This window comes from Vitis vinifera, chromosome 4 (assembly GCF_030704535.1).
Source record: "Vitis vinifera cultivar Pinot Noir 40024 chromosome 4, ASM3070453v1".
Lineage (NCBI taxonomy): Eukaryota > Viridiplantae > Streptophyta > Magnoliopsida > Vitales > Vitaceae > Vitis > Vitis vinifera.
The window spans coordinates 4545493-4557550 of record NC_081808.1 but is presented as its reverse complement, the minus strand read 5'-3'; the positions used below and the strand labels follow the sequence as shown (position 1 = coordinate 4557550).

Here is a 12058-nt window from a genome sequence, read left to right as displayed (position 1 = left end):
TAAATTGGAGGTCGTATAATTTTTAGGAACCGCTAATAGCCATTAAATTGCATCTAAATTGATTTTTGATCAAATATTACTCTTGTATCATAAAAATAGTTGTCAGAAGCCCCTTATAATCATTGGATAAAGATCAGATTATATTATCACCCTTGAATCAATTATATTACCATTAAAGCCCTTTCAAAATACAAAAAGATGTCAACATTAGGTCTCACCATGAACCTACGGTCATATGATAATAATATATGATATATGTTATTAAAACATTCGATTATGGAATAGGTGGAGCTTCATAATCTCTTTAACTAATAATATTTATATTGTTTTTATAATAATTTTTAAAAATTACATTTCTATAAAATTTACCAACTAATTAAAATAAAATTTAGATAATATTAATTTATTAACTAATAGCTCATATGGCTTGCACGTGGATCACATCTAGCATTTTGAGAAAAGAGGTGTCAAAGGCAAAGAGTTATGGGAACCTGATGTCAACTAACAGTGGGCCCAATTCAAAAGCCAATTTTAGGCCCAAGACTGTTCATTGGCGGCCAATGGTTGCGAGGGTTTAAGGTTTGTAAGCCAACGGGTTTAACTTCTCTGGTTTCTTTCCTCCTCCGCTGTCTCTCCATTGTCTTGAACCTCTCTCCTCTCGAATTATCTCACCACGACAGGTAAACAATGTCCGCAAAGAGAGCTACGCTTCTTACAATCAACTCTCTCACTGCTTTATCCAAGGTATGTCCTTCTCCCAACTCCTCCTCGGCTTCATCTAAAACCCTAACTTTATTGAAGAATCTTAGTACTGCCGCTGAAAGAGCCGATTTTCAAATTTCTAACGGGTTTCAAAAAGAAAATTCTCCAGAGAATCACCAAAACCCTGATGGGTTTGACGCAGACAATCAGAATCATATAGAGTTTCAGCAAAAACCAAATGGGCAAAGCCCGGGTGGGTATTTTTCCGGAAGCCCACAAGGGTTTTATGGAGGCAACTCTGTGGAGGCTCAACAAAGCATAAACCCTAATGGGGGTTTTGAGGAAAACCTTAGAAATGAATTTCACAGGAACCCTATTGGGCAAAATGTGAATTTTAATGGGTATAATGGACAAAATTTCCGGGATTTGCAGCAAAATCCAGATGGGCTTTATGGAGGAAACTCCATGAACTCTTCCGAAGTTCATCAAGACTTAAATCCTAGAGGTTACAGGGAATATGCTAGAAACGAGTTTAAGCAGAACCCATTTAGCCAGAGTGGAAATTTTAGTAGGAATTATAGGCAAGGTTCTGGAGGCTTGCCGGCAAATCAGAACGAGCTTTGTAGGGAAAGCACTATAAATGAATATCAGCAGAACCTAGTTGGGCAAAGTGGAAATATTAATGGGTATTGTGGGCAAAATTATGGAGAATCATTGCAAAAGTCGAATGACTTTTATGGACAAAACAGAAATGTACAGAACTCATATTACAGTGAGGGACGAGCAGAAGTGAATCAGAATCGGAATGGGAATTGTCAACAGATCATATCGGAGACTCTGGGAGACCTAAATAGGACTTATGGAGAAAATATCAGGCAATTTCAGCAGAGCCCAAGTGGATATCATAGAGAAAATCTACAGCAGTATCAGCCAAGTGAGAATATGTACTATAGAGAAAATGTTGGTCAATATCAACAGAACCCAAATGTTGGTCAATATCAGCAGAACCCAAATATTGGTCAATATCAGCAGAACCCAAATGTTGCTCAATATCAGCAGAACCCAAATGTTGCTCAATATCAGCAGAACCCAAATGTTGCTCAATATCAAACAAACTCTAATGAGTTTCAGAATAGCATGGTGGGTTCTCCAAAATCAAGTAATTACAAACCAGATGGAGAGTCTTTAGAAGCTGCAGAGAGTAGCCAATATAGTGGCACTCTTGAGGAGGTGGATGATTTCTGCAAGGATGGAAAAGTAAAGGAAGCTATAGAAGTTTTGGGATTGTTGGAGAAGCAGCACACTCCTGTGGATTTGCCCAGGTACCTGCGGTTAATGAAGGCATGTGGGGAGGCTAAAGCACTACAAGAAGCAAAAGCTGTTCACGAGAGCCTTATCAAATCAGTATCCCCTCTCAAAGTGAGTACTTATAACAGGATCCTAGAGATGTATTCAAAATGTGGTTCCATGGATGATGCATATGCAGTGTTTAAGAAAATGCCAGAGCGCAATTTGACATCCTGGGACACCATGATAACATGGTTTGCTAAGAATGATCTTGGAGAGGAGGCAATTGATCTGTTCATTCAATTCAAGGAATCAGGACTGAAACCCGATGGTCAAATGTTTATTGGGGTCTTCATGGCCTGCAGTGTCTTAGGCGATGTCATTGAGGGGATGTTGCACTTTAATTCAATGAGCAAGGATTATGGCATTGTTCCATCAATGAAGCATTATGCGAGTATGGTGGACATGCTGGGTAATTCAGGGTACTTGGATGAAGCACTAGAGTTCGTTGAGAAGATGCCGCTAGAGCCAAGTGTCGATGTCTGGGAAACCTTGATGAATATATGTAGAGTTCAAGGGAATATGGAAATTGGGGATCGCTGTGCTGAGCTTGTTGAGCATCTGGAGCCCTCCCGCTTAACTGAGCAATCAAAAGCAGGCCTTGTACCAGTGAAAGCTTCTGACCTTGAGAAAGAGAAAGAGAAGAAGAAATTGGCCAGTCAAAATCTTTTAGAGGTTAGGAGCAGGGTCCATGAATATCGAGCGGGGGATACATCTCATCCTGAGAATGACAAGATCTACGCAAAACTAAGGGGATTGAAGGCACAAATGAAAGAGGCTGGTTATGTGCCAGAGACCAGATTTGTGTTGCATGACATAGACCAAGAAGGCAAGGAGGAAGCTCTTCTTGCTCATAGTGAGAGACTTGCTGTTGCTTACGGCCTTCTCAGCAGCCCAGCGCGTTCACCTATTAGGGTAATCAAGAATCTTCGTGTTTGTGGTGACTGTCACACTGCCCTGAAGATCATTTCAAAGCTTGTTGGCAGGGAGCTCATCATACGAGATGCTAAGAGATTCCACCACTTCAAAGATGGATTGTGTTCTTGCCGGGATTATTGGTGAATGAAATTCAATTACAGGTATTTATTATCCCTATTATTTTTCTAATATTTTTCCCAGTGCATCATGATACACATGGTTTTTGGTTTTAATATGGCCGCACGGATTCTTGTTAAGGAATAATGTATTGTTTGTTTCATGGGTTTGACCTGAAATATTGTGAATGGTTGACTCTCTGATGGGACACATCTCAGTAGAATGCGGAAGAAATTGATATGCTCTTTTGAAAATCTTGGAGGTTATATTTGCTGCCTGTATGAAGTTCCTTTTTGTGTCCCCTGTTGGCAAGGATATTGCTTCATGTGGAAAGCTTGTGCTTACCAATTGAATGTTCTCTGGAAGCACAATTGGGTTTAGCTTTGTATATTTCTGCCATAAAATAGTACATAACTAGAAAATGTTTACATTTTTGCCATGATGGTTGCTTCAAAAATAGAGTTGTTTTGGTATTGAAAAGGGCAGAAACTATCAGACGATATCCGAGGCCAGAGTATGACCTCTTTTGTTGAATGTGAATTTCCAAACATAGGTTGCAATGATGATGAAGAAACCTAATGAACATTATTTATTTAGCTGTAAGGTGAAAGATTTTTGTCTATTCCTTTTGTTTTTCAAGTAAGGTTGTGGAGTTTCTTTATGATAATTAATCTATGTTTGTCTCTTCTCTGCTATTTTGTATTTTTAATCACACTTCTTGGTGGTAAGCTGAAATAGAATTGCAAGTCTCATGGCATAAACAATCTATTCAGGTTCATAAGTGGGAGTTTTGGTCAAGCTTGCTTGCTTGCTTGCACGTCTTAAACCATTTATAAGAGCAATTCAATCCTTGCAATTAATGGTGGTGGAAAGACAACGTTGAAGGGTCTCCCTGCAAAAATGAGGTGATGTGCAAGGAAGAAAAGATCAACCCTAGAAGGCATATGCCTTAAAGGTTAAGGCGTGACTAAGGCATGCCTCAAGTGCTCTTTTCATGCCTTGAGGGTTAAGGCGTAAGCCTCAATGGAGTCATTGATGTATCAAAAAAAACAAAAATCAAAACAAATATCAAATACAAATAGGACAAGAAAAGAGAAAAAAACCCTAATCTTGACAACTCTCATCGGCAATGTGTCTCTATGTTTTCTCTCTTGTCGAGGTTGCCTCCTCTCTATTTCACGGTGGACGTAGTGTTAAAGTACTTCTTTCATTTTTCCCTTTGCTCATCTCTCTCTAGTTTCTCCCTCTGTTTTTGTCTTCGTTTCAACTTCTGTTTTCCTTTGTTTCCATGTTTTTTCCATCGAGCCAAACCTACCACTAGTGCCCTTTTGATACCCATCATGTATATGTATGTATATTCTCTTTTGTATATATAATTAAGTTTTTTGCAGTGGAATATTTTCCTTTCCATCTAAATAATTATCATATTTTAATTTATTTTTTTTCCTTTTCTCATTCTATGATATGTTTTCAGGTGCATGTTGAGGCGTGCTTCATGGCAAAGCGCCTCGAAAATGCGATGAGGCGCAAGGAAAAAATGCATTAGACTTACGGGTCAAGGTTTGGCAAAGGCACGGCTCAAGTACGCTTGTCATGCCTGGAGGCTTGAGGCATAAGCCTCAGTGGACTCGTTGATGTATTATTTGGAAAGACATTAAAGAAAGGTGTACAATCACAAAAGAACAATTATTTTATTTTTCTTGTTTCCCTTTTTATTAATTAAACTGAAATTAATTCTTCCTAAGTGTTTGACCTATCTCATTGCTACAAGAAAATTTGAGGATATTGATTAGTTTGCAATCTCATTCGGATAGATAACACAAATATATGGAATCAGGTACAAACAAATGAGATCAAAGTATAAAAAAATGAAATCAAAATACAAATGAATGGGATGCGGGACTAGAACAATCGAACAAAACATTGTGATTCAGTTAGACTCTTGGTAAAATCTCAGCTATGTTCCTTCTTTCCTTCTTCCGAACCTACTTAACCCTATCTCCACTTTTTCCTCTTTTTTTTTTCCCTCATGTCTCCGTAATCTAAACCCAAGTTTTGGAAACATGATTAATCGTATTAACCACATTCTATATCCCCTTGTAACCTATAAACCTACCCAAAGGAATCAATATTAGAATACATCAAATTTCTTTTAAATTATAAGACAAAAAGTCTAAAAACCTTAAGTTAAGGAATATCTTTGTCCCCTGTTACAATCAATGGGATCTTATTAGGGTAAATTCTATGGCATGCTTAATTATTTCATTCATTAAGAATTAGAGGAAAGGGAGCCATTCCCCGATAGTGGGATATTTGTGCTTTAGGGATTTCAAAAGCATATAATAGGGTACAAAGGCAATAAAAATGCATAATTGGACTAAAAGTCCATGACATATGGATGGACAAAGATATCCTGTTAACTTGCCATATGATGTAATCGTATATTAAAATTCTTAAAGCACAACTCAAAAGTGCCTTAACTACAAAGGATGATTTGCCATCAAGGGAAAAATGTGATAGGATAAAAGATGAAATACTATATAATATCCCATATTTAATGAATGATGAAATACATCTTTTTTTTATCCTTTGTATATATGAAATATGCATATTTCATTTCATGTATCATAATTTTTTTTTTATCAATTTTTTTATGTAATCATTTTATAAAATAAAAATTTTCATTATAAATTAAATTTATGGTTAAAAAAGTATTTATAAAATAATATTAATGTATGATATATAAATTATTTTTATATATTGAATAACATAATATAAAAAAATTTATTTATAAAACTTAAATATTTTTTAATCATGAATATAATTAAATATAAGAAATTTTTTATTTTTTAAATAAAAAATATTGGAATATAATATAAATTTTATTTTAAATATTAAAAAAATATACATTCTATATTATTTTTTATTTTATCCTTTCACAAATTAAATATAACATAACATATCGTCTTACTAAAGAATAATACAATATATTTAGAATGTAAAGAAATATGTCAATAGTTTAAATTAAGTTGCCACATTTTCTAGTGGAAGGAAAAAATTATGAATAATTATGCGAACATCTTTTTTAGAAAATTCACTTCAACAACGTTAATTTAAAGTTTTTTCTACCAAATTTGAATCGAAGTGTAAAAAAAGTAAGTCTGTTAATAAATGATGCTAGAGTACTAAAGTGCAGCTCTTTATTAAGTTCGAGACAAAAATCCCTAAATTAAATACAACTTACAAGAAATGAACAAAATGCATGTCAAATTAAACAACAATTTCACATTAACCAATATTTTTCTTAGCCTAATTGCTGGTAAAAATTGGAAATATTGCATGAAGGTGCAAATAATCAAGTGTCCGTTTGAATATATTTTTTATTTTTTATTTTTAAAATTATAAAAATAATATAAAATGTAAAAACTCTTAAAAACTTACATGAAAAAGAAATGGTCTTGAGAACTATTTTAATAATTCTTTACATCTATAATAATTTTTATTAATAAAAAGTAAATTACATAATTTAATTTGATTGTAGTATAAAACCATATCTTGCTTTGATTTTCCCAAGTTCATCCCTAGAGACGACAATTGACGTCGTATGATATGCAACTTTCGTGAAGGCACTGAGTTGGCGCCGCTCTCTCTCACAGGGGAAGCACCCATCAATGGAGAAGGGTTTGTGCAATCCCCAAGGTGAGGATCCATGGCGAGTCCTCGAATTCTACAGTGGCATCGGCGGAATGGTTCTCTCTCTCTCTCTCTCTCTCTCTCCATATGTGTAGATGCATATATGTGTTCGTTATAATTTCAGTGTATCTCTGCGTGTATGTTTCGATAGAGATACTCTTTAAAGAGGGGAGGTGTGAATGCGAAAATTGTCGAAGCATTCGACATCAACAACATTGCCAACGATGTTTATCAACACAATTTCGGTCACCGCCCTTGCCAGGTTTTCTTCTCTTTCCACTTCAACTCCTATTCGCAATATGCAGAAAAACCCTTTTTCTTTAGATTTTTCAGAATTTGGCATTCACCTCACTCTACTTCCTACTCTTTGGTTTAAATTTTAATTGTGCTTAGAATCAAACCAACATAAATATAAACCTTTTTTTCCTTCTTTTTCCTTATGTTTCTCAGTAGCAATTAAATGGAGGAATACTGCTTTCCACCCGAAAGTAGGCAGCTTATTATTATTATTATTATTTATTTATTTATTTATTTATAATTTATTTTTTGCTTTTGGGCTGTTCATGAAAATGGAAAATCCTAATTGCCCATTTTTCAAATTTTTGGTATTTGGCTTTTGAGCTGCTCAAAAATAAGAAAATCAGAGGTACCCATTTCAAAAATTTGACATTTGGCTTATAAGATGCTTAAAATGGACTTTTTTTTTTGGGTCCTAGGGTAACATCCAGAGCCTTACTGCTGCTGATCTTGATAGATATAGAGCTCATGCATGGCTTCTTTCTCCTCCTTGCCAGCCATACACCCGACAAGGTGAACTATTGTTGCTTTCCTTTTCTTGTTTTTTGAATTATCTTTGGATTGATGTTTTCTCAAAATATTTTGTGATTAGGTCTCCAAAAGCACTCTGGCGATGCCCGGGCATTTTCTTTTCTCAAGATTCTTGAACTTATACAGCACACCTTACATCCTCCACTTATGCTTTTTGTTGAGAATGTTGTTGGATTCGAGGTCTGTGAACTTGGCATATAAATTTTTTATTTTCAATCAAGTATTCTTTGCTTATCTTTTGTACTGTCTTTTTTGTTGCAGACATCTGATACACATGAGAAAATGATTGAGATATTATCAAAAACTGGTTTTGTTACCCAGGAATTTATTTTGAGCCCAATACAATTTGGCGTGCCATATTCCAGGCCACGATACTTTTGCCTGGTAAATGCTGTCTCACTTATAACTATTATTATTGTCATTATTCTTATCTTTTCCATATAAGAATAAACAAGGTGATGGAACTTAGGATGGGTTATGAATTGGATAAATATTTCCCTTTAAAAATTAGGGTTGTTATAAAAAATCAGGTCTCATTCAAGGTGGTTTGTGGAAGTTCATGCAATTCAAACTAAAAGCCTAACCAATTTATGGTCATTTGTTGGATACAAGGGTGGAAAATTATCATGATTTTAAGAAGTCCTATACACACACTTGTCCAGATTTTTAATTGATAAATGTAATCTACTTATTGCTACAGGCAAAAAGGAAACCTTTATCATTTGAAAACCAACTCTTCAATAACCAACTACTTTCAACTCCAAGCCCATTATTTGGTCATGAGGATGACTCACTGATTGATGAACATGATCAATCAGAGAAGATCTGGGATAAGTTGCTCCAATCATGTGAGCCAGTGGAGAGATTTCTTGAATTCAAGAATACTATCAACCCATTAGAAACAGAGTCCAGCTACTTGGACACCCTTAGTGTTTCTACAGATGCTTCTGGAGAGTTGGAGAACAATGAAAGAGACAGATCTGACAGTAATTCTTGGGACCAGTTTTCTGTTCCATTGAGCTTGATAGAGAGGTGGGGAAGTGCTATGGGTATCCTTGCTTATTCCCGTTGATTACCTGTACCATTTGTAATTAGTCATGTTGTACTTTTTATTGAATAAACCCCTCTCTCTCTTTTAATGAATCCTTAAAAAGATCATAGATATTGTCTATCCTGACTCAAAGCGTTGCTGCTGTTTTACAAAAAGTTATTATCGGTATGTGAAGGGTACTGGCTCTCTTTTGGCAACTGGCCAGGTATGAATTTCAATTATGTTCACTGTTTCTTGAATATCTGAGTGAGTCCTGTAAAGACAGTCTCTTAAACAGCATAGAGCTGATTCGTGATAGATATTCTTATTTTAAAAACTTAGTCTTGATTGTTTCTCATATTATATCAGGCACTCTTGCAACCGTTAGTTTGGACTACTGTTATAAAATTTTGTCTGTTTAGCTGGTCTGGTTGCTTTGGCCATTACATGAAGGTTTCAGCAACCTGGCTCATCGCAATGTTTTGAGTTCATCATACTTGATCAAATGGACTTATGGGCTTGTTTGCCATGGCAGTTCATTTGTTTGGTGAGCTCAAATACTTATTAGCCCTTAGATGTGATGATCTTATTTTTATACATGATGTAAAATTTAGGAACGGTTGAAAGATTGCAGAATTTTTTTAGCATCCAATGGTTCCCAATAGTTATTTATTTATGTTGGATGGATGCGACCAAAAACCCTGGTCTAATTCAACCAGGCATTTCACTGGATCAATATCCAGATTTAGTTTCAAAATATTTGATTGTTTAGTTCACATCCCGCAATTAATTCGGCCCCCAGTGTTCTGTGCAACCCATGGTAGTTCTCTGCAACACTCCCAATATCTGAGTTAAATTTAGTTTGCATTCAAGGTTAGTTCACACTATAGAAATTATTGCTATGACCATTTTCATTTTTCATGACTTCTATAAAATGGGCGACTTGCAGTCAAAGAAGGATAAAGCATCCTTGTTGGAGGAGCAGTGTCTTAGATATTTTACCCCTAGAGAGGTGTGTAAATTTTGCTCATATCTCTTTCTTCTTTTGTCTTTGTCTCTTATCAACTAATTTATGATTTTGATAACTTTTAGGTTGCTAATCTGCATTCTTTCCCAGAGGATTTTCACTTTCCACAGCATGTAAACCTTAGACAGCGGTATGTTACATTTATCCCTCTGTTTTTGTTATTATGATTTTGTGTGAGGATTGGATGAAAGTAGGAACAATGAACTTTGACAAATTTTTACCAATTTACTAATAAAACAGATGGGAGATCTGGTTAAGAAACTATAATTTACCCTAAGCTCTTGCTAGTCTCATGTTGCGTTTAGTTGTTAGATAAATTGACATTTCTTTTCCTAACATATTCTAAGTTTTGTGTTTATTTTTCACTTTCCAGTTAAATTGTGGAATGAAATATAATTTTTATGATCTTAAGATAATGTTTACATTGTTGATAGGATTAGTGATCTAAAGCATGTATTTCACATGGAAACCAACTTTTGGAATCCCATAGAACTGTTTCCCAGTCCTACAATCAAGTGGCTTGACCCTTGACTTAAATGTTGCATGGGTTTGAGTTCTGGTGTGGGTAGGTTATGTTTCTTGGTGGATGATATTTTAGATGTAAAAATTTTAGGATATAATAATAAGACTTAGCTAAAAAGGTTCCCAATAATGAATATGGACACTAGGATAGATCATAACAAAGAATAAAAGCTTTGTTCCTTCTCTTTTATCTATTTCTTTTCTTTTCTTTTCTTTATTATATTTTAATATTACTCTAAAAGGTCATGTTCCAGCAACTCTCTCTTTCTTCAATGTAACTATCTGATAAGGAATGTGGTAGTAGTAAAAGGAAATCAATTAGAATCAAAGAACCATATCCAAAACAAAATATGAGTATTAAACAATGATGCTATATATACTCACACCCATAAGGTGTTGTGTTGATATGAATACGCTGGCTGAAGTTGGAGAATCCGAGTATCATAGCTTCCCTTTAGTAGATAAAACCCAGAAAATTGGAGAGACCGAGTATTATAGCTTCGCTTTATAGGACGAAACCATAAAATTTTGTACATTTTCATCATCTTAGCAGTTGCCTCTCCTCAGGAGAGCTCCCTAGAAGTTTCTTCTTTAACAGTCCAATCCTTAATAGTATCATGTTTCACCATTATGTTTGCATGCCTCATCAAGTGCAACATATAATGAGATATATTGCTGTTTCTATAAAAGATATAACACTTGCTTTGATGAAACTGAACATTCAGCTCCTTCTGAAAAAGTCCTATTAGCATGGAGCAATTTATATGTTTTCATGGGTTGGGTGTTTTATAGTGGAAATAAGTAATTACCACATCATATGTTGTTATCTGTTTCTTTTAATCTCTGACCTGTTTGCATAGTTCCCAGTTGCATCTTTTTCTCACTTTAATTCATTTTCAATCTGGATAAAAAAATCTATTGGCCTCATGGTAAGAGTACAACAAAGTTTAACCCTAAGGGGTAGCTCAGTTGGTCTGGCTTTGGGTTTGCTCCTCAATAGTCACCAGTTCGAGTCCCCTTAGGGCCACTGGAGGCTTATCCAGTCCTTAACTTCAGGGCCCCGTGGGATTAGTCGATTACAGCAAAGTTTGGTAAATCATAAATATTTGTGATGAATAAATTTTGTATATAATTGAGTTGCTTTTGTATGCAGATACGCATTGCTGGGGAACAGTTTAAGCGTAGCAGTGGTTGCTCCATTACTTACATATCTATTCACTCAACCTTCAGGATTGTAGTCAGTCCCACTCTACAATGCACATTTTCAATTTCTTATAGCAAAGGCATGACCCATCCATCTGGATTCCTATAAAGCTCAATGCAAAGCAAAATTTATCAAATTTCCTGTTGTGAATATAATTGGGGTATGGACAGTATATTCACTTGAGGCTGTGAAGCAAATTGTATCATCGCATTCAACACCACACAATCTTGTTAGAGGACATTCTATTTGTATTTCGGTCACAATATTAAATATGAACTGATAGTAGTCATTAATCAATCAAATTCTTATGATTATCATTATGTTTGATTTGGTATTTTTTCATGAGCATTTGATAGTTGATTGAAGAGATCATGCTAAGGGGTTCATGAGTCAAGAATAGAACTAAGGATTGGGACATATGAATCACGGATTGGGAAAATTTAGGGTATGTTTGGTAATTGTTTTAAAAATAGTTTTGAAAAATTATCTTTTCTTATACATAACATTGCAAGTTTTATATTATATTTATACTTTAATTTTTCATTATCAATGAATTGTATCATAAAATTTGTTTTTCAGACATAATCAATGATATCGTAACCAATAGAAAGTATATAATTTTTTTATAAAAATTATTAGGACAATGTTAGGTACCATGGTGGCATCTATG

General features: G+C 34.8%; 2 protein-coding genes across 2 annotated transcripts; both read left to right on the top strand.

The window, feature by feature from the left end:
* The first annotated feature begins 569 nt into the window (after positions 1-569).
* On the top strand, positions 570-4828 carry LOC100254270 (pentatricopeptide repeat-containing protein At4g32450, mitochondrial). Its single transcript, XM_002282428.4, has 2 exons — positions 570-3128; positions 4559-4828. Exon 1 carries the CDS (start codon positions 688-690, stop codon positions 3109-3111), a length of 2424 nt encoding a protein of 807 aa, XP_002282464.1. The 5' UTR covers positions 570-687; the 3' UTR covers positions 3112-3128; positions 4559-4828.
* Positions 4829-6646: 1818 nt separating this feature from the next.
* LOC109121395 (tRNA (cytosine(38)-C(5))-methyltransferase 2) lies at positions 6647-11708 on the top strand. Its single transcript, XM_002282418.5, has 10 exons — positions 6647-6833; positions 6929-7039; positions 7494-7587; positions 7667-7785; positions 7867-7989; positions 8306-8654; positions 8767-8861; positions 9585-9647; positions 9728-9792; positions 11338-11708. Exons 1-10 carry the CDS (start codon positions 6756-6758, stop codon positions 11420-11422), a joined length of 1182 nt encoding a protein of 393 aa, XP_002282454.2. The 5' UTR covers positions 6647-6755; the 3' UTR covers positions 11423-11708.
* Positions 11709-12058: the final 350 nt, after the last annotated feature.